At 41.2% G+C, this 25,920-nt stretch overlaps 1 protein-coding gene across 1 annotated transcript in view; it reads left to right on the forward strand.

Annotated features, from left to right (window-relative positions):
* ARHGEF39 (Rho guanine nucleotide exchange factor 39) overlaps positions 1-25,234 on the forward strand; it is a gene marked incomplete at both ends in the record, with an annotated part of 59,707 nt that extends 34,473 nt beyond the window's left edge. Inside the window, one exon of the mRNA XM_075581214.1 lies at positions 25,116-25,234. Within this exon, the coding sequence (XP_075437329.1) occupies positions 25,116-25,234 (119 nt within the window). The remainder of the gene's footprint in view (positions 1-25,115) is intronic.
* Between the last annotated feature and the right edge of the window lie 686 nt (positions 25,235-25,920).

A 25,920-nucleotide genomic window follows, 5' to 3' on the forward strand; every position in this document is an offset into this window, starting at 1 on the left:
GATTACATCGCTGACCCTTAACCCTAATACATAGATTACATCGCTGACTAACTGTATGGGGAACCTAACCCTAATACATAGATTACATCGCTGACCCTTAACCCTAATACATCGATTACATCGCTGACTAACTGTATGGGGAACCTAACCCTAATACATAGATTACATCGCTGACCCTTAACCCTAATACATAGATTACATTGCTGACCCTTAACCCTAATACATAGATTACATCGCTGACTAACTGTATGGGGAACCTAACCCTAATACATCGATTACATCGCTGACTAACTGTATGGGGAACCTAACCCTAATACATAGATTACATCGCTGACCCTTAACCCTAATACATAGATTACATCGCTGACTAACTGTATGGGGAACCTAACCCTAATACATAGATTATATCGCTGACCCTTAACCCTAATACATCGATTACATCGCTGACTAACTGTATGGGGAACCTAACCCTAATACATAGATTACATCGCTGACCCTTAACCCTAATACATCGATTACATCGCTGACTAACTGTATGGGGAACCTAACCCTAATACATAGATTACATCGCTGACCCTTAACCCTAATACATCGATTACATCGCTGACTAACTGTATGGGGAACCTAACCCTAATACGTAGATTACATCGCTGACCCTTAACCCTAATACATCGATTACATCGCTGACTAACTGTATGGGGAACCTAACCCTAATACATAGATTACATCGCTGACCCTTAACCCTAATACATCAATTACATCGCTGACTAACTGTATGGGGAACCTAACCCTAATACATAGATTACATCGCTGACCCTTAACCCTAATACATCGATTACATCGCTGATCCGTAACCCAAATACATCGATTACATCACTGACTAACTGTATGGGGAACCTAACCCTAATACATAGATTACATCGCTGACTAACTGTATGGGGAACCTAACCCTAATACATAGATTACATCGCTGACCCTTAACCCTAATACATAGATTACATCGCTGACCCTTAACCCTAATACATCAATTACATCGCTGACTAACTGTATGGGGAACCTAACCCTAATACATAGATTACATCGCTGACCCTTAACCCTAATACATCAATTATATCGCTGACTAACTGTATGGGGAACATAACCCTAATACATAGATTACATCGCTGACCCTTAACCCTAATACATCGATTACATCGCTGACTAACTGTATGGGGAACCTAACCCTAATACATAGATTACATCGCTGACCCTTAACCCTAATACATAGATTACATCGCTGACTAACTGTATGGGGAACCTAACCCTAATACATAGATTACATCGCTGACCCTTAACCCTAATACATAGATTACATTGCTGACCCTTAACCCTAATACATAGATTACATCGCTGACTAACTGTATGGGGAACCTAACCCTAATACATCGATTACATCGCTGACTAACTGTATGGGGAACCTAACCCTAATACATAGATTACATCGCTGACCCTTAACCCTAATACATAGATTACATCGCTGACTAACTGTATGGGGAACCTAACCCTAATACATAGATTATATCGCTGACCCTTAACCCTAATACATAGATTACATCGCTGACCCTAACCCTAATACATAGATTACATCGCTGACTAACTGTATGGGGAACCTAACCCTAATACATAGATTACATCGCTGACCCTTAACCCTAATACATCGATTACATCGCTGACTAACTGTATGGGGAACCTAACCCTAATACGTAGATTACATCGCTGACCCTTAACCCTAATACATCAATTACATCGCTGACTAACTGTATGGGGAACCTAACCCTAATACATAGATTACATCGCTGACCCTTAACCCTAATACATCAATTACATCGCTGACTAACTGTATGGGGAACCTAACCCTAATACATAGATTACATCGCTGACCCTTAACCCTAATACATCGATTACATCGCTGATCCGTAACCCAAATACATCGATTACATCACTGACTAACTGTATGGGGAACCTAACCCTAATACATAGATTACATCGCTGACTAACTGTATGGGGAACCTAACCCTAATACATAGATTACATCGCTGACCCTTAACCCTAATACATAGATTACATCGCTGACCCTTAACCCTAATACATCAATTACATCGCTGACTAACTGTATGGGGAACCTAACCCTAATACATAGATTACATCGCTGACCCTTAACCCTAATACATCAATTATATCGCTGACTAACTGTATGGGGAACATAACCCTAATACATAGATTACATCGCTGACCCTTAACCCTAATACATCGATTACATCGCTGACTAACTGTATGGGGAACCTAACCCTAATACATAGATTAGATCGCTGACCCCAACCCTAATACATCGATTACATCGCTGACTAACTGTATGGGGAACCTAACCCTAATACATAGATTACATCGCTGACCCTTAACCCTAATACATCGATTACATCGCTGACTAACTGAAAGGGGGAACCTAACCCTAATACATAGATTACATCGCTGACCCTAACCCTAATACATAGATTACATCACTGACCCTAACCCTAATACATAGATTACATCGCTGACCCTAACCCTAATACATAGATTACATCGCTGACCCTAACCCTAATACATAGATTACATTGCTGACTAACTGTATGGGGAACCTAACCCTAATACATAGATTACATCAATGACCCTTAACCCTAATAAATCGATTACATCGCTGACTAACTGTATGGGGAACCTAACCCTAATACATAGATTACATCGCTGACCCTTAACCCTAATACATCGATTACATCGCTGACTAACTGTATGGGGAACCTAACCCTAATACATAGATTACATCGCTGACCCTTAACCCTAATACATAGATTACATCGCTGACCCTTAACTCTAATACATAGATTACATCGCTGACTAACTGTGTGGGGAACCTAACCCTAATACATAGATTACATCGCTGACCCTTAACCCTAATACATCGATTACATCGCTGACTAACTGTATGGGGAACCTAACCCTAATACATAGATTACATCGCTGACCCTTAACCCTAATACATAGATTACATCGCTGACCCTAATCCTAATACATAGATTACATCTCTGACTAACTGTATGGGGAACCTAACCCTAATACATAGATTACATCGCTGACCCTTAACCCTAATACATCGATTACATCGCTGATCCGTAACCCAAATACATCGATTACATCACTGACTAACTGTATGGGGAACCTAACCCTAATACATAGATTACATCGCTGACTAACTGTATGGGGAACCTAACCCTAATACATAGATTACATCGCTGACCCTTAACCCTAATACATAGATTACATCGCTGACCCTTAACCCTAATACATCAATTACATCGCTGACTAACTGTATGGGGAACCTAACCCTAATACATAGATTACATCGCTGACCCTTAACCCTAATACATCAATTATATCGCTGACTAACTGTATGGGGAACATAACCCTAATACATAGATTACATCGCTGACCCTTAACCCTAATACATCGATTACATCGCTGACTAACTGTATGGGGAACCTAACCCTAATACATAGATTACATCGCTGACCCTTAACCCTAATACATAGATTACATCGCTGACTAACTGTATGGGGAACCTAACCCTAATACATAGATTACATCGCTGACCCTTAACCCTAATACATAGATTACATTGCTGACCCTTAACCCTAATACATAGATTACATCGCTGACTAACTGTATGGGGAACCTAACCCTAATACATCGATTACATCGCTGACTAACTGTATGGGGAACCTAACCCTAATACATAGATTACATCGCTGACCCTTAACCCTAATACATAGATTACATCGCTGACTAACTGTATGGGGAACCTAACCCTAATACATAGATTATATCGCTGACCCTTAACCCTAATACATAGATTACATCGCTGACCCTAACCCTAATACATAGATTACATCGCTGACTAACTGTATGGGGAACCTAACCCTAATACATAGATTACATCGCTGACCCTTAACCCTAATACATCGATTACATCGCTGACTAACTGTATGGGGAACCTAACCCTAATACGTAGATTACATCGCTGACCCTTAACCCTAATACATCAATTACATCGCTGACTAACTGTATGGGGAACCTAACCCTAATACATAGATTACATCGCTGACCCTTAACCCTAATACATCGATTACATCGCTGATCCGTAACCCAAATACATCGATTACATCACTGACTAACTGTATGGGGAACCTAACCCTAATACATAGATTACATCGCTGACTAACTGTATGGGGAACCTAACCCTAATACATAGATTACATCGCTGACCCTTAACCCTAATACATAGATTACATCGCTGACCCTTAACCCTAATACATCAATTACATCGCTGACTAACTGTATGGGGAACCTAACCCTAATACATAGATTACATCGCTGACCCTTAACCCTAATACATCAATTATATCGCTGACTAACTGTATGGGGAACATAACCCTAATACATAGATTACATCGCTGACCCTTAACCCTAATACATCGATTACATCGCTGACTAACTGTATGGGGAACCTAACCCTAATACATAGATTAGATCGCTGACCCCAACCCTAATACATCGATTACATCGCTGACTAACTGTATGGGGAACCTAACCCTAATACATAGATTACATCGCTGACCCTTAACCCTAATACATCGATTACATCGCTGACTAACTGAAAGGGGGAACCTAACCCTAATACATAGATTACATCGCTGACCCTAACCCTAATACATAGATTACATCACTGACCCTAACCCTAATACATAGATTACATCGCTGACCCTAACCCTAATACATAGATTACATCGCTGACCCTAACCCTAATACATAGATTACATTGCTGACTAACTGTATGGGGAACCTAACCCTAATACATAGATTACATCAATGACCCTTAACCCTAATAAATCGATTACATCGCTGACTAACTGTATGGGGAACCTAACCCTAATACATAGATTACATCGCTGACCCTTAACCCTAATACATCGATTACATCGCTGACTAACTGTATGGGGAACCTAACCCTAATACATAGATTACATCGCTGACCCTTAACCCTAATACATAGATTACATCGCTGACCCTTAACTCTAATACATAGATTACATCGCTGACTAACTGTGTGGGGAACCTAACCCTAATACATAGATTACATCGCTGACCCTTAACCCTAATACATCGATTACATCGCTGACTAACTGTATGGGGAACCTAACCCTAATACATAGATTACATCGCTGACCCTTAACCCTAATACATAGATTACATCGCTGACCCTAATCCTAATACATAGATTACATCGCTGACTAACTGTATGGGGAACCTAACCCTAATACATAGATTACATCGCTGACCCTTAACCCTAATACATCGATTACATCGCTGACTAACTGTATGGGGAACCTAACCCTAATACATCGATTACATCGCTGACCCTTAACCCTAATACATAGATTACGTCGCTGACTAACTGTATGGGGAACCTAACCCTAATACATAGATTACATCGCTGACCCTTAACCCTAATACATCGATTACGTTGCTGACCCTTAACCCTAATACATCGATTACATCGCTGACTAACTGTATGGGGAACCTAACCCTAATACATAGATTACATCGCTGACCCTAACCCTAATACATAGATTACATCGCTGACCCTAACCCTAATACATCGATTACATCGCTGACTAACTGTATGGGGAACCGAACCCTAATACATAGATTACATCGCTGACCCTTAACCCTAATACACAGATTACATCGCTGACTAACTGTATGGGGAACCTAACCCTAATACATAGATTACATCGCTGACCCTTAACCCTAATACATCGATTACATCGCTGACTAACTGTATGGGGAACCTAACCCTTATACATAGATTACATTGCTGACCCTTAACCATAATACATCGATTACATTGCTGACCCTTAACCCTAATACATCGATTACATTGCTGACCCTTAACCATAATACATAGATTACATCGCTGACCCTTAACCCTAATACATAGATTACATCGCTGACCCGTAACCCAAATACATCGATTACATCGCTGACTAACTGTATGGGGAACCTAACCCTAATACATAGATTACATTGCTGACCCTTAACCCTAATACATAGATTACATTGCTGACCCTTAACCCTAATACATAGATTACATCGCTGACCCTTAACCCTAATACATAGATTACATTGCTGACTAACTGAATGGGGAACCTAACCCTAATACATCGATTACATCGCTTACTAACTGAATGGGGAACCTAACCCTAATACATCGATTACATCGCTGACCCTTAACCCTAATACATCGATTACATCGCTGACTAACTGTATGGGGAACCTAACCCTAATACATCGATTACATCGCTGATCCGTAACCCAAATACATCGATTACATCGCTGACTAACTGTATGGGGAACCTAACCCTAATACATAGATTACATCGCTGACCCTTAACCCTAATACATCGATTACATCGCTGACTAACTGTATGGGGAACCTAACCCTAATACATCGATTACATCGCTGACTAACTGTATGGGGAACCTAACCCTAATACATAGATTAGATCGCTGACCCCAACCCTAATACATCGATTACATCGCTGACTAACTGTATGGGGAACCTAACCCTAATACATAGATTACATCGCTGACCCTTAACCCTAATACATCGATTACATCGCTGACTAACTGAAAGGGGGAACCTAACCCTAATACATAGATTACATCGCTGACCCTAACCCTAATACATAGATTACATCGCTGACCCTAACCCTAATACATAGATTACATCGCTGACCCTAACCCTAATACATAGATTACATCGCTGACCCTAACCCTAATACATAGATTACATTGCTGACTAACTGTATGGGGAACCTAACCCTAATACATAGATTACATCAATGACCCTAAACCCTAATAAATCGATTACATCGCTGACTAACTGTATGGGGAACCTAACCCTAATACATAGATTACATCGCTGACCCTTAACCCTAATACATCGATTACATCGCTGACTAACTGTATGGGGAACCTAACCCTAATACATAGATTACATCGCTGACCCTTAACCCTAATACATAGATTACATCGCTGACCCTTAACCCTAATACATAGATTACATCGCTGACTAACTGTATGGGGAACCTAACCCTAATACATAGATTACATCGCTGACCCTTAACCCTAATACATCGATTACATCGCTGACTAACTGTATGGGGAACCTAACCCTAATACATAGATTACATCGCTGACCCTTAACCCTAATACATAGATTACATTGCTGACCCTTAACCCTAATACATCGATTACATCGCTGACTAACTGTATGGGGAACCTAACCCTAATACATAGATTACATCGCTGACCCTTAACCCTAATACATAGATTACATCGCTGACTAACTGTATGGGGAACCTAACCCTAATACATCGATTACATCGCTGACTAACTGTATGGGGAACCTAACCCTAATACATAGATTACATCGCTGACTAACTGTATGGGGAACCTAACCCTAATACATAGATTACATCGCTGACCCTTAACCCTAATACATAGATTACATCGCTGACCCTTAACCCTAATACATCAATTACATCGCTGACTAACTGTATGGGGAACCTAACCCTAATACATAGATTACATCGCTGACCAATAACCCTAATACATCAATTACATCGCTGACTAACTGTATGGGGAACATAACCCTAATACATAGATTACATCGCTGACCCTTAACCCTAATACATCGATTACATCGCTGACTAACTGTATGGGGAACCTAACTCTAATACATAGATTACATCGCTGACCCTTAACCCTAATACATCGATTACATCGCTGACCCTTAACCCTGATACATCGATTACATCGCTGACTAACTGTATGGGGAACCTAACCCTAATACATAGATTACATCGCTGACCCTTAACCCTAATACATAGATTTCATCGCTTACCCGTAACCCAAATACATCGATTACATCGCTGACTAACTGTATGGGGAACCTAACCCTAATACATAGATTACATTGCTGACCCTTAACCCTAATACATAGATTACATTGCTGACCCTTAACCCTAATACATAGATTACATCGCTGACCCTTAACCCTAATACACAGATTACATTGCTGACTAACTGAATGGGGAACCTAACCCTAATACATAGATTACATCGCTGACCCTTAACCCTAATACACAGATTACATTGCTGACTAACTGTATGGGGAACCTAACCCTAATACATCGATTACATCGCTGACTAACTGAATGGGGAACCTAACCCTAATACATCGATTACATCGCTGACCCTTAACCCTAATACATCGATTACATCGCTGACTAACTGTATGGGGAACCTAACCCTAATACATCGATTACATCGCTGATCCGTAACCCAAATACATCGATTACATCGCTGACTAACTGTATGGGGAACCTAACCCTAATACATCGATTACATCGCTGACTAACTGTATGGGGAACCTAACCCTAATACATAGATTAGATCGCTGACCCCAACCCTAATACATCGATTACATCGCTGACTAACTGTATGGGGAACCTAACCCTAATACATAGATTACATCGCTGACCCTTAACCCTAATACATCGATTACATCGCTGACTAACTGAATGGGGGAACCTAACCCTAATACATAGATTACATCGCTGACCCTAACCCTAATACATAGATTACATCGCTGACCCTAACCCTAATACATAGATTACATCGCTGACCCTAACCCTAATACATAGATTACATCGCTGACCCTAACCCTAATACATAGATTACATTGCTGACTAACTGTATGGGGAACCTAACCCTAATACATAGATTACATCAATGACCCTTAACCCTAATAAATCGATTACATCGCTGACTAACTGTATGGGGAACCTAACCCTAATACATAGATTACATCGCTGACCCTTAACCCTAATACATCGATTACATCGCTGACTAACTGTATGGGGAACCTAACCCTAATACATAGATTACATCGCTGACCCTTAACCCTTATACATAGATTACATCGCTGACCCTTTTCCCTAATACATAGATTACATCGCTGACTAACTGTATGGGGAACCTAACCCTAATACATAGATTACATTGCTGACCCGTAACCCTAATACATCGATTACATCGCTGACTAACTGTATGGGGAACCTAACCCTAATACATAGATTACATCGCTGACCCTTAACCCTAATACATAGATTACATCGCTGACTAACTGTATGGGGAACCTAACCCTAATACATAGATTACATCGCTGACCCTTAACCCTAATACATAGATTACATTGCTGACCCTTAACCCTAATACATAGATTACATCGCTGACTAACTGTATGGGGAACCTAACCCTAATACATCGATTACATCGCTGACTAACTGTATGGGGAACCTAACCCTAATACATAGATTACATCGCTGACCCTTAACCCTAATACATAGATTACATCGCTGACTAACTGTATGGGGAACCTAACCCTAATACATAGATTACATCGCTGACCCTTAACCTTAATACATCGATTACATCGCTGACTAACTGTATGGGGAACCTAACCCTAATACATAGATTACATCGCTGACCCTTAACCCTAATACATCGATTACATCGCTGACTAACTGTATGGGGAACCTAACCCTAATACATAGATTACATCGCTGACCCTTAACCTTAATTCATAGATTACATCGCTGACTAACTGTATGGGGAACCTAACCCTAATACATAGATTACATCGCTGACCCTTAACCCTAATACATCGATTACATCGCTGACTAACTGTATGGGGAACCTAACCCTAATACATAGATTACATCGCTGACCCTTAACCCTAATACATAGATTACATCGCTGACCCTAATCCTAATACATAGATTACATCGCTGACTAACTGTATGGGGAACCTAACCCTAATACATAGATTACATCGCTGACCCTTAACCCTAATACATCGATTACATCGCTGACTAACTGTATGGGGAACCTAACCCTAATACATCGATTACATCGCTGACCCTTAACCCTAATACATAGATTACGTCGCTGACTAACTGTATGGGGAACCTAACCCTAATACATAGATTACATCGCTGACCCTTAACCCTAATACATCGATTACGTTGCTGACCCTTAACCCTAATACATCGATTACATCGCTGACTAACTGTATGGGGAACCTAACCCTAATACATAGATTACATCGCTGACCCTAACCCTAATACATAGATTACATCGCTGACCCTAACCCTAATACATCGATTACATCGCTGACTAACTGTATGGGGAACCTAACCCTAATACATAGATTACATCGCTGACCCGTAACCCATATACATAGATTACATCGCTGACTAACTGTATGGGGAACCTAACCCTAATACATCGATTACATCGCTGACCCTTAACCCTAATACATCGATTACATCGCTGACTAACTGTATGGGGAACCTAACCCTAATACATAGATTACATCGCTGACCCGTAACCCATATACATAGATTACATCGCTGACTAACTGTATGGGGAACCTAACCCTAATACATCGATTACATCGCTGACCCTTAACCCTAATACATCGATTACATCGCTGACTAACTGTATGGGGAACCGAACCCTAATACATAGATTACATCGCTGACCCTTAACCCTAATACACAGATTACATCGCTGACCCTTAACCCTAAAACATCGATTACATTGCTGACCCTTAACCCTAATACATCGATTACATCGCTGACTAACTGTATGGGGAACCGAACCCTAATACATAGATTACATCGCTGACCCTTAACCCTAATACACAGATTACATCGCTGACCCTTAACCCTAATACATAGATTACATTGCTGACCCTTAACCCTAAAACATCGATTACATTGCTGACCCTTAACCCTAATACATCGATTACATTGCTGACCCTTAACCCTAATACATAGATTACATCGCTGACCCTTAACCCTAATACACAGATTACATCGCTGACTAACTGTATGGGGAACCTAACCCTAATACATAGATTACATCGCTGACCCGTAACCCAAATACATAGATTACATCGCTGACTAACTGTATGGGGAACCTAACCCTAATACATAGATTACATCGCTGACCCGTAACCCAAATACATAGATTACATCGCTGACCCGTAACCCAAATACATAGATTACATCGCTGACTAACTGTATGGGGAACCTAACCCTAATACATAGATTACATCGCTGACCCTTAACCCTAATACATAGATTACATCGCTGACTAACTGAATGGGGAACCTAACCCTAATATATAGATTACATCGCTGACCCTTAACCCTAATACATAGATTAAATCGCTGACCCTTAACCCTAATACATCGATTACATCGCTGACTAACTGTATGGGAAACCTAACCCTAATACATAGATTACATTGCTGACCCTTAACCCTAATACATAGATTACATCGCTGACCCTTAACCCTAATACATCGATTACATCGCTGACTAACTGTATGGGGAACCTAACCCTAATACATAGATTACATCGCTGACCCTTAACCCTAATACATAGATTACATTGCTGACCCTTAACCCTAATACATAGATTACATCGCTGACTAACTGTATGGGGAACCTAACCCTAATACATCGATTACATCGCTGACTAACTGTATGGGGAACCTAACCCTAATACATAGATTACATCGCTGACCCTTAACCCTAATACATAGATTACATCGCTGACTAACTGTATGGGGAACCTAACCCTAATACATAGATTACATCGCTGACCCTTAACCCTAATACATCGATTACATCGCTGACTAACTGTATGGGGAACCTAACCCTAATATATAGATTACATCGCTGACCCTTAACCCTAATACATAGATTACATCGCTGACCCTTAACCCTAATACATCGATTATATCGCTGACTAACTGTATGGGGAACCTAACCCTAATACATAGATTACATCGCTGACCCTTAACCCTAATACATCGATTACATCGCTGACTAACTGTATGGGGAACCTAACCCTAACACGTAGATTACATCGCTGACCCTTAACCCTAATACATCGATTACATCGCTGACTAACTGTATGGGGAACCTAACCCTAATACATAGATTACATCGCTGACCCTTAACCCTAATACATCAATTACATCGCTGACTAACTGTATGGGGAACCTAACCCTAATACATAGATTACATCGCTGATCCGTAACCCAAATACATCGATTACATCACTGACTAACTGTATGGGGAACCTAACCCTAATACATAGATTACATCGCTGACCAATAACCCTAATACATCAATTACATCGCTGACTAACTGTATGGGGAACCTAACCCTAATACATAGATTACATCGCTGACTAACTGTATGGGGAACCTAACCCTAATACATAGATTACATCGCTTACCCTTAACCCTAATACATAGATTACATCGCTGACCCTTAACCCTAATACATCAATTACATCGCTGACTAACTGTATGGGGAACCTAACCCTAATACATAGATTACATCGCTGACCCTTAACCCTAATACATAGATTACATCGCTGACTAACTGTATGGGGAACCTAACCCTAATACATAGATTACATCGCTGACCAATAACCCTAATACATCAATTACATCGCTGACTAACTGTATGGGGAACCTAACCCTAATACATAGATTACATCGCTGACCCTTAACCCTAATACATCGATTACATCGCTGACCCTTAACCCTAATACATCGATTACATTGCTGACCCTTAACCCTGATACATCGATTACATCGCTGACTAACTGTTTGGGGAACCTAACCCTAATACATAGATTACATCGCTGACCCTTAACCCTAATACATAGATTTCATCGCTTACCCGTAACCCAAATACATCGATTACATCGCTGACTAACTGTATGGGGAACCTAACCCTAATACATAGATTACATTGCTGACCCTTAACCCTAATACATAGATTACATTGCTGACCCTTAACCCTAATACATAGATTACATCGCTGACCCTTAACCCTAATACATAGATTACATTGCTGACTAACTGAATGGGGAACCTAACCCTAATACATCGATTACATCGCTGATCCGTAACCCAAATACATAGATTACATCGCTGACTAACTGTATGGGGAACCTAACCCTAATACATCGATTACATCGCTGACTAACTGTATGGGGAACCTAACCCTAATACATAGATTACATCGCTGACCCTTAACCCTAATACATCGATTACATCGCTGACTAACTGTATCGGGAACCTAACCCTAATACATCGATTACATCGCTGACCCTTAACCCTAATACATAGATTACGTCGCTGACTAACTGTATGGGGAACCTAACCCTAATACATAGATTACATCGCTGACCCTTAACCCTAATACATCGATTACGTTGCTGACCCTTAACCCTAATACATCGATTACATCGCTGACTAACTGTATGGGGAACCTAACCCTAATACATAGATTACATCGCTGACCCTAACCCTAATACATAGATTACATCGCTGACCCTAACCCTAATACATCGATTACATCGCTGACTAACTGTATGGGGAACCTAACCCTAATACATAGATTACATCGCTGACCCGTAACCCATATACATAGATTACATCGCTGACTAACTGTATGGGGAACCTAACCCTAATACATCGATTACATCGCTGACCCTTAACCCTAATACATCGATTACATCGCTGACTAACTGTATGGGGAACCGAACCCTAATACATAGATTACATCGCTGACCCTTAACCCTAATACATCGATTACATCACTGACTAACTGTATGGGGAACCTAACCCTAATACATAGATTACATCGCTGACCCTTAACCCTAATACACAGATTACATCGCTGACTAACTGTATGGGGAACCTAACCCTAATACATAGATTACATCGCTGACCCTTAACCCTAATACATCGATTACATCGCTGACTAACTGTATGGGGAACCTAACCCTTATACATAGATTACATTGCTGACCCTTAACCCTTAAACATCGATTACATTGCTGACCCTTAACCCTAATACATCGATTACATTGCTGACCCTTAACCCTAATACATAGATTACATCGCTGACCCTTAACCCTAATACACAGATTACATCGCTGACTAACTGTATGGGGAACCTAACCCTAATACATAGATTACATCGCTGACCCGTAACCCAAATACATAGATTACATCGCTGACTAACTGTATGGGGAACCTAACCCTAATACATAGATTACATCGCTGACCCGTAACCCAAATACATAGATTACATCGCTGACCCGTAACCCAAATACATAGATTACATCGCTGACTAACTGTATGGGGAACCTAACCCTAATACATAGATTACATCGCTGACCCTTAACCCTAATACATAGATTACATCGCTGACTAACTGAATGGGGAACCTAACCCTAATATATAGATTACATCGCTGACCCTTAACCCTAATACATAGATTAAATCGCTGACCCTTAACCCTAATACATCGATTACATCGCTGACTAACTGTATGGGAAACCTAACCCTAATACATAGATTACATTGCTGACCCTTAACCCTAATACATAGATTACATCGCTGACCCTTAACCCTAATACATCGATTACATCGCTGACCCGTAACCCAAATACATCGATTACATCGCTGACTAACTGTATGGGGAACCTAACCCTAATACATAGATTACATCGCTGACCCTTAACCCTAATACATCGATTACATCGCTGACTAACTGTATGGGGAACCTAACCCTAATACATAGATTACATCGCTGACCCTTAACCCTAATACATAGATTACATTGCTGACCCTTAACCCTAATACATAGATTACATCGCTGACTAACTGTATGGGGAACCTAACCCTAATACATCGATTACATCGCTGACTAACTGTATGGGGAACCTAACCCTAATACATAGATTACATCGCTGACCCTTAACCCTAATACATAGATTACATCGCTGACTAACTGTATGGGGAACCTAACCCTAATACATAGATTACATCGCTGACCCTTAACCCTAATACATCGATTACATCGCTGACTAACTGTATGGGGAACCTAACCCTAATACGTAGATTACATCGCTGACCCTTAACCCTAATACATCGATTACATCGCTGACTAACTGTATGGGGAACCTAACCCTAATACATAGATTACATCGCTGACCCTTAACCCTAATACATCAATTACATCGCTGACTAACTGTATGGGGAACCTAACCCTAATACATAGATTACATCGCTGACCCTTAACCCTAATACATCGATTACATCGCTGATCCGTAACCCAAATACATCGATTACATCACTGACTAACTGTATGGGGAACCTAACCCTAATACATAGATTACATCGCTGACCAATAACCCTAATACATCAATTACATCGCTGACTAACTGTATGGGGAACCTAACCCTAATACATAGATTACATCGCTGACTAACTGTATGGGGAACCTAACCCTAATACATAGATTACATCGCTGACCCTTAACCCTAATACATAGATTACATCGCTGACTAACTGTATGGGGAACCTAACCCTAATACATAGATTACATCGCTGACCCTTAACCCTAATACATCAATTACATCGCTGACTAACTGTATGGGGAACATAACCCTAATACATAGATTACATCGCTGACCCTTAACCCTAATACATAGATTACATCGCTGACCCTTAACCCTAATACATCGATTACATCGCTGACTAACTGTATGGGGAACCTAACCCTAATACATAGATTACATCGCTGACCCTTAACCCTAATACATCGATTACATTGCTGACCCTTAACCCTGATACATCGATTACATCGCTGACTAACTGTATGGGGAACCTAACCCTAATACATAGATTACATCGCTGACCCTTAACCCTAATACATAGATTTCATCGCTTACCCGTAACCCAAATACATCGATTACATCGCTGACTAACTGTATGGGGAACCTAACCCTAATACATAGATTACATTGCTGACCCTTAACCCTAATACATAGATTACATTGCTGACCCTTAACCCTAATACATAGATTACATCGCTGACCCTTAACCCTAATACATAGATTACATCGCTGACTAACTGTATGGGGAACCTAACCCTAATACATCGATTACATCGCTGACTAACTGTATGGGGAACCTAACCCTAATACATAGATTACATCGCTGACCCTTAACCCTAATACATCGATTACATCGCTGACTAACTGAATGGGGGAACCTAACCCTAATACATAGATTACATCGCTGACCCTAACCCTAATACATAGATTACATCGCTGACCCTAACCCTAATACATAGATTACATCGCTGACCCTAACCCTAATACATAGATTACATCGCTGACCCTAACCCTAATACATAGATTACATTGCTGACTAACTGTATGGGGAACCTAACCCTAATACATAGATTACATCGCTGACCCTTAACCCTAATACATCGATTACATCGCTGACTAACTGTATGGGGAACCTAACCCTAATACATAGATTACATCGCTGACCCTTAACCCTTATACATAGATTACATCGCTGACCCTTAACCCTAATACATAGATTACATCGCTGACTAACTGTATGGGGAACCTAACCCTAATACATAGATTACATCGCTGACCCTTAACCCTAATACATAGATTACATCGCTGACTAACTGTATGGGGAACCTAACCCTAATACATAGATTACATCGCTGACCCTTAACCCTAATACATAGATTACATTGCTGACCCTTAACCCTAATACATAGATTACATCGCTGACTAACTGTATGGGGAACCTAACCCTAATACATCGATTACATCGCTGACTAACTGTATGGGGAACCTAACCCTAATACATAGATTACATCGCTGACCCTTAACCCTAATACATAGATTACATCGCTGACTAACTGTATGGGGAACCTAACCCTAATACATAGATTACATCGCTGACCCTTAACCTTAATACATCGATTACATCGCTGACTAACTGTATGGGGAACCTAACCCTAATACATAGATTACATCACTGACCCTTAACCCTAATACATCGATTACATCGCTGACTAACTGTATGGGGAACCTAACCCTAATACATAGATTACATCGCTGACCCTTAACCTTAATTCATAGATTACATCGCTGACTAACTGTATGGGGAACCTAACCCTAATACATAGATTACATCGCTGACCCTTAACCCTAATACATCGATTACATCGCTGACTAACTGTATGGGGAACCTAACCCTAATACATAGATTACATCGCTGACCCTTAACCCTAATACATAGATTACATCGCTGACCCTAATCCTAATACATAGATTACATCGCTGACTAACTGTATGGGGAACCTAACCCTAATACATAGATTACATCGCTGACCCTTAACCCTAATACATCGATTACATCGCTGACTAACTGTATGGGGAACCTAACCCTAATACATCGATTACATCGCTGACCCTTAACCCTAATACATAGATTACGTCGCTGACTAACTGTATGGGGAACCTAACCCTAATACATAGATTACATCGCTGACCCTTAACCCTAATACATCGATTACGTTGCTGACCCTTAACCCTAATACATCGATTACATCGCTGACTAACTGTATGGGGAACCTAACCCTAATACATAGATTACATCGCTGACCCTAACCCTAATACATAGATTACATCGCTGACCCTAACCCTAATACATCGATTACATCGCTGACTAACTGTATGGGGAACCTAACCCTAATACATAGATTACATCGCTGACCCGTAACCCATATACATAGATTACATCGCTGACTAACTGTATGGGGAACCTAACCCTAATACATCGATTACATCGCTGACCCTTAACCCTAATACATCGATTACATCGCTGACTAACTGTATGGGGAACCTAACCCTTATACATAGATTACATTGCTGACCCTTAACCCTAAAACATCGATTACATTGCTGACCCTTAACCCTAATACATCGATTACATTGCTGACCCTTAACCCTAATACATAGATTACATCGCTGACCCTTAACCCTAATACACAGATTACATCGCTGACTAACTGTATGGGGAACCTAACCCTAATACATAGATTACATCGCTGACCCGTAACCCAAATACATAGATTACATCGCTGACTAACTGTATGGGGAACCTAACCCTAATACATAGATTACATCGCTGACCCGTAACCCAAATACATAGATTACATCGCTGACCCGTAACCCAAATACATAGATTACATCGCTGACTAACTGTATGGGGAACCTAACCCTAATACATAGATTACATCGCTGACCCTTAACCCTAATACATAGATTACATCGCTGACTAACTGAATGGGGAACCTAACCCTAATACATAGATTACATCGCTGACCCTTAACCCTAATACATAGATTAAATCGCTGACCCTTAACCCTAATACATCGATTACATCGCTGACTAACTGTATGGGAAACCTAACCCTAATACATAGATTACATTGCTGACCCTTAACCCTAATACATAGATTACATCGCTGACCCTTAACCCTAATACATCGATTACATCGCTGACCCGTAACCCAAATACATCGATTACATCGCTGACTAACTGTATGGGGAACCTAACCCTAATACATAGATTACATCGCTGACCCTTAACCCTAATACATCGATTACATCGCTGACTAACTGTATGGGGAACCTAACCCTAATACATAGATTACATCGCTGACCCTAATCCTAATACATAGATTACATCGCTGACCCGTAACCCACATACATAGATTACATTGCTGACTAACTGTATGGGGACCCTAACCCTAATACATAGATTACATCGCTGACCCGTAACCCAAATACATAGATTACATCGCTGACCCGTAACCCAAATACATAGATTACATCGCTGACTAACTGTATGGGGAACCTAACCCTAATACATAGATTACATCGCTGACCCTTAAACCTAATACATCGATTACATCGCTGACTAACTGTATGGGGAACCTAACCCTAATACATCGATTACATCGCTGACCCTTAACCCTAATACATCGATTACATCGCTGACTAACTGTATGGGGAACCTAACACTAATACATAGATTACATCGCTGACCCTTAACCCTAATACATCGATTACATCGCTGACTAACTGTATGGGGAACCTAACCCTAATACATAGATTACATCGCTGACCCTTAACCCTAATACATAGATTACATCGCTGACTAACTGTATGGGGAACCTAACCCTAATACATAGATTACATCGCTGACCCTTGACCCTAATACATAGATTACATCGCTGACCCTAACCCTAATACATAGATTACATCGCTGACCCTAACCCTAATACATCGATTACATCGCTGACTAACTGTATGGGGAACCTAACCCTAATACATAGATTACATCGCTGACCCGTAACCCATATACATAGATTACATCGCTGACTAACTGTATGGGGAACCTAACCCTAATACATCGATTACATCGCTGACCCTTAACCCTAATACATCGATTACATCGCTGACTAACTGTATGGGGAACCGAACCCTAATACATAGATTACATCGCTGACCCGTAACCCATATACATAGATTACATCGCTGACTAACTGTATGGGGAACCTAACCCTAATACATCGATTACATCGCTGACCCTTAACCCTAATACATCGATTACATCGCTGACTAACTGTATGGGGAACCGAACCCTAATACATAGATTACATCGCTGACCCTTAACCCTAATACACAGATTACATCGCTGACTAACTGTATGGGGAACCTAACCCTAATACATAGATTACATCGCTGACCCTTAACCCTAATACATCGATTACATCGCTGACTAACTGTATGGGGAACCTAACCCTTATACATAGATTACATTGCTGACCCTTAACCCTAAAACATCGATTACATTGCTGACCCTTAACCCTAATACATCGATTACATTGCTGACCCTTAACCCTAATACATAGATTACATCGCTGACCCTTAACCCTAATACACAGATTACATCGCTGACTAACTGTATGGGGAACCTAACCCTAATACATAGATTACATCGCTGACCCGTAACCCAAATACATAGATTACATCGCTGACTAACTGTATGGGGAACCTAACCCTAATACATAGATTACATCGCTGACCCGTAACCCAAATACATAGATTACATCGCTGACCCGTAACCCAAATACATAGATTACATCGCTGACTAACTGTATGGGGAACCTAACCCTAATACATAGATTACATCGCTGACCCTTAACCCTAATACATAGATTACATCGCTGACTAACTGAATGGGGAACCTAACCCTAATACATAGATTACATCGCTGACCCTTAACCCTAATACATAGATTACATCGCTGACTAACTGTATGGGGAACCTAACCCTAATACATAGATTACATCGCTGACCCTTAACCCTAATACATAGATTACATCGCTGACTAACTGTATGGGGAACCTAACCCTAATACATCGATTACATCGCTGACCCTTAACCCTAATACATCGATTACATCGCTGACTAACTGTATGGGGAACCGAACTTTAATACATAGATTACATCGCTGACCCTTAACCCTAATACACAGATTACATCGCTGACTAACTGTATGGGGAACCTAACCCTAATACATAGATTACATCGCTGACCCTTAACCCTAATACATCGATTACATCGCTGACTAACTGTATGGGGAACCTAACCCTAATACATAGATTACATCGCTGACCCTTAACCCTAATACATCGATTACATCGCTGACTAACTGTATGGGGAACCTAACCCTTATACATAGATTACATTGCTGACCCTTAACCCTAAAACATCGATTACATTGCTGACCCTTAACCCTAATACATCGATTACATTGCTGACCCTTAACCCTAATACATAGATTACATCGCTGACCCTTAACCCTAATACACAGATTACATCGCTGACTAACTGTATGGGGAACCTAACCCTAATACATAGATTACATCGCTGACCCGTAACCCAAATACATAGATTACATCGCTGACTAACTGTATGGGGAACCTAACCCTAATACATAGATTACATCGCTGACCCGTAACCCAAATACATAGATTACATCGATGACCCGTAACCCAAATACATAGATTACATCGCTGACTAACTGTATGGGGAACCTAACCCTAATACATAGATTACATCGCTGACCCGTAACCCAAATACATAGATTACATCGATGACCCGTAACCCAAATACATAGATTACATCGCTGACTAACTGTATGGGGAACCTAACCCTAATACATAGATTAAATCGCTGACCCTTAACCCTAATACATCGATTACATCGCTGACTAACTGAATGGGGAACCTAACCCTAATACATAGATTACATCGCTGACCCTTAACCCTAATACATAGATTAAATCGCTGACCCTTAACCCTAATACATCGATTACATCGCTGACTAACTGTATGGGAAACCTAACCCTAATACATAGATTACATTGCTGACCCTTAACCCTAATACATAGATTACATCGCTGACCCTTAACCCTAATACATCGATTACATCGCTGACCCGTAACCCAAATACATCGATTACATCGCTGACTAACTGTATGGGGAACCTAACCCTAATACATAGATTACATCGCTGACCCTTAACCCTAATACATCGATTACATCGCTGACTAACTGTATGGGGAACCTAACCCTAATACATAGATTACATCGCTGACCCTAACCCTAATACATTGATTACATCGCTGACCCGTAACCCAAATACATAGATTACATCGCTGACTAACTGTATGGGGAACCTAACCCTAATACATAGATTACATCGCTGACCCTTAAACCTAATACATCGATTACATCGCTGACTAACTGTATGGGGAACCTAACCCTAATACATCGATTACATCGCTGACCCTTAACCCTAATACATCGATTACATCGCTGACTAACTGTATGGGGAACCTAACACTAATACATAGATTACATCGCTGACCCTTAACCCATATACATAGATTACATCGCTGACTAACTGTATGGGGAACCTAACCCTAATACATAGATTACATCGCTGACCCTTGACCCTAATACATAGATTACATCGCTGACCCTTAACCCTAATACACAGATTACATTGCTGACTAACTGTATGGGGAACCTAACCCTCATACATAGATTACATCGCTGACCCTTAACCCTAATACATAGATTACATCGCTGACCCTAACCCTAATACACAGATTACATTGCTGACTAACTGTATGGGGAACCTAACCCTAATACATAGATTACATCGCTGACCCTTAACCCTAATACATCGATTACATCGCTGACTAACTGTATGGGGAACCTAACCCTAATACATAGATTACATCGCTGACCCTTAACCCTAATACATCGATTACATCGCTGACTAACTGTATGGGGAACCTAACCCTAATACATAGATTACATCGCTGACCCTTAACCCTAATACATAGATTACATCGCTGACCCTTAACCCTAATACATCGATTACATCGCTGACTAACTGTATGGGGAACCTAACCCTAATACATAGATTACATCGCTGACCCTTAACCCTAATACATAGATTACATCGCTGACCCTTAACCCTAATACATCGATTACATCGCTGACTAACTGTATGGGGAACCTAACCCTAATACATAGATTACATCGCTAATCCTAATACATCGATTACATCGCTGACCCTAACCCTAATACATAGATTACATCGCTGACCCTTAACCCTAATACATAGATTACATCGCTGACCCTTAACCTTAATACATAGATTACATCGCTGACCCTTAACCCTAATACATCGATTACATCGCTGACTAACTGTATGGGGAACCTAACCCTAATACATAGATTACATCGCTGACTAACTGTATGGGGAACCTAACCCTAATACATCGATTACATCGCTGACCCTTAACCCAAATACATAGATTACATCGCTGACCCTAACCCTAATACATAGATTACATCGCTGACCCTAACCCTAATACATAGATTACATTGCTGACCCTTAACCCTAATACATAGATTACATCGCTGACTAACTGTATGGGGAACCTAACCCTAATACATAGATTACATCGCTGACCCTTAACCCTAATACATAGATTACATCGCTGACTAACTGTATGGGGAACCTAACCCTAATACATAGATTACATCGCTGACCCTTTACCCTAATACATAGATTACATTGCTGACCCTAACCCTAATACATAGATTACATTACTAACCCTAATACATAGAATACATTGCTGACCCTAACCCTAATACATAGATTACATCGCTGACCCTAACCCTAATACATAGATTACATTACTAACCCTAATACATAGATTACATTACTAACCCTAATACATAGAATACATTGCTGACCCTAACCCTAATACATAGATTACATCGCTGACCCTAACCCTAATACATAGATTACATTACTAACCCTAATACATAGATTACATTACTAACCCTAATACATAGATTACATTACTAACCCTAATACATAGATTACATTACTAACCCTAATACATAGATTACATTACGAACCCTAATACATAGATTACATTACTAACCCTAATACATAGATTACATTACTAACCCTAATACATAGATTACATTACTAACCCTAATACACAGATTACATTACTAACCCTAATACATAGATTACATTACTAACCCTAATACATAGATTGCATTACTGACCCTAACCCTAATATGTAGATTACTATACTGACCCTAATACATAGATTGCATTGCTGACCCTAACCCTAATACGTAGATTACATTGCTTACCCTAATACATAGATTACATTACTAACCCTAATACATAGATTACATTACTAACCCTAATACATCGATTACATTGCTGACCCTAATTACATCGCTGACCCTAACCCTAATACATCGATTACATCGCTGACTAACTGTATGGGAAACCTAACCCTAATACATAGATTACATCGCTGACCCTTAACCCTAATACATAGATTACATCGCTGACTAACTGTATGGGGAACCTAACCCTAATACATAGATTATATCGCTGACTAACTGTATGGGGAACCTAACCCTAATACATAGATTACATCGCTGACCCTTAACCCTAATACATAGATTGCATTACTGACCCTAACCCTAATACATAGATTACATCGCTGACCCATAACCCTAATACATAGATTACATTACTAACCCTAATACACAGATTACATTACTGACCCTAATACATAGATTGCATTACTGACCCTAACCCTAATACACAGATTACATTACTGACCCTAATACATAGAATACATTGCTGACCCTAACCCTAATACACAGATTACATTACTGACCCTAATACATAGATTGCATTACTAACCCTAATACACAGATTACATTACTGACCCTAATACATAGAATACATTGCTGACCCTAACCCTAATACACAGATTACATTACTGACCCTAATACATAGATTGCATTACTGACCCTAATACACAGATTACATTACTGACCCTAATACATAGATTGCATTACTGACCCTAACCCTAATACATAGATTACATCGCTGACCCTTAACCCTAATACATAGATTCTGTTGCGATGTGCTGCAGAGTAATGTCTCCTAGTCTGTTGCGATGTGCTGCAGAGTAATGTCTCCTAGTCTGTTGTGATGTGCTGCAGATAATGTGTCCAAGTCTTAGGTGCGATGTGCTGCAGAGTAATGTCTCCTAGTCTTAGGTGCGATGTGCTGCAAAAGTAATGTGTCTTAGTCTTAGGTGCGATGTGCTGCAGAATAATGTGTCCTAGTCTTAGGTGCGATGTGCTGAAGATAATGTGTCCAAGTCTTAGGTGCGATGTGCTGCAGAGTAATGTCTCCTAGTCTTAGGTGCGATGTGCTGCAGAGTAATATGTCCTAGTCGCGATGTGCTGCAGAGTAATGTGTCCTAGTCGCGATGTGCTGCAGAGTAATGTCTCCTCCGCAGACCCAGGTGAAGAAGAACAAATCTTTTGCGCGTTTCAAGAAACTGCAGGAATCTCGTGACGAGCTGCAGGGGCGGAGCCTGGAAGTACTGCTGCTCCTCCCCCTGCGCAGGCTGCGACGGTGAGTGTGCTGCTCCTCCCCCTGCGCAGGCTGCGACGGTGAGTGTGCTGCTCCTCCCCCTGCGCAGGCTGCGACGGTGAGTATGCTGCTCCTCCTCCCCCTGCGCAGGCTGCGACGGTGAGTGTGCTGCTCCTCCCCCTGCGCAGACTGCGACGGTGAGTGTGCTGCTCCTCCCCCTGCGCAGACTGCGACGGTGAGTGTGCTGCTCCTCCCCCTGCACAGGCTGCGACGGTGAGTGTGCTGCTCCTCCCCCTGCGCAGGCTGCAACGGTGAGTGCTGCTCCTCCCCCTGCACAGGCTGCGACGGTGAGTGTGCTGCTCCTCCCCCTGCGCAGGCTGCGACGGTGAGTGTGCTGCTCCTCCCCCTGCGTAGGCTGCGACGGTAAGTGTGCTGCTCCTCCCCCTGCGCAGGCTGCGACGGTGAGTGCTGCTCCTCCCCCTGCACAGGCTGCGACGGTGAGTGTGCTGCTCCTCCCCCTGCGCAGGCTGCGACGGTGAGTGTGCTGCTCCTCCCCCTGCGCAGGCTGCGACAGTGAGTGTGCTGCTCCTCCCCCTGCGCAGGCTGCGACGGTGAGTGTGCTGCTCCTCCCCCTGCGCAGTCTGCGACGGTGAGTGTGCTGCTCCTCCACCTGCGCAGGCTGCGCCGGCGAGTGTGCTGCTCCTCCCCCTGCGCAGGCTGCGACGGTG

The sequence above is a fragment of the Ascaphus truei genome, unplaced genomic scaffold (assembly GCF_040206685.1).
Source record: "Ascaphus truei isolate aAscTru1 unplaced genomic scaffold, aAscTru1.hap1 HAP1_SCAFFOLD_1127, whole genome shotgun sequence".
Taxonomy (NCBI): Eukaryota; Metazoa; Chordata; class Amphibia; order Anura; family Ascaphidae; genus Ascaphus; species Ascaphus truei.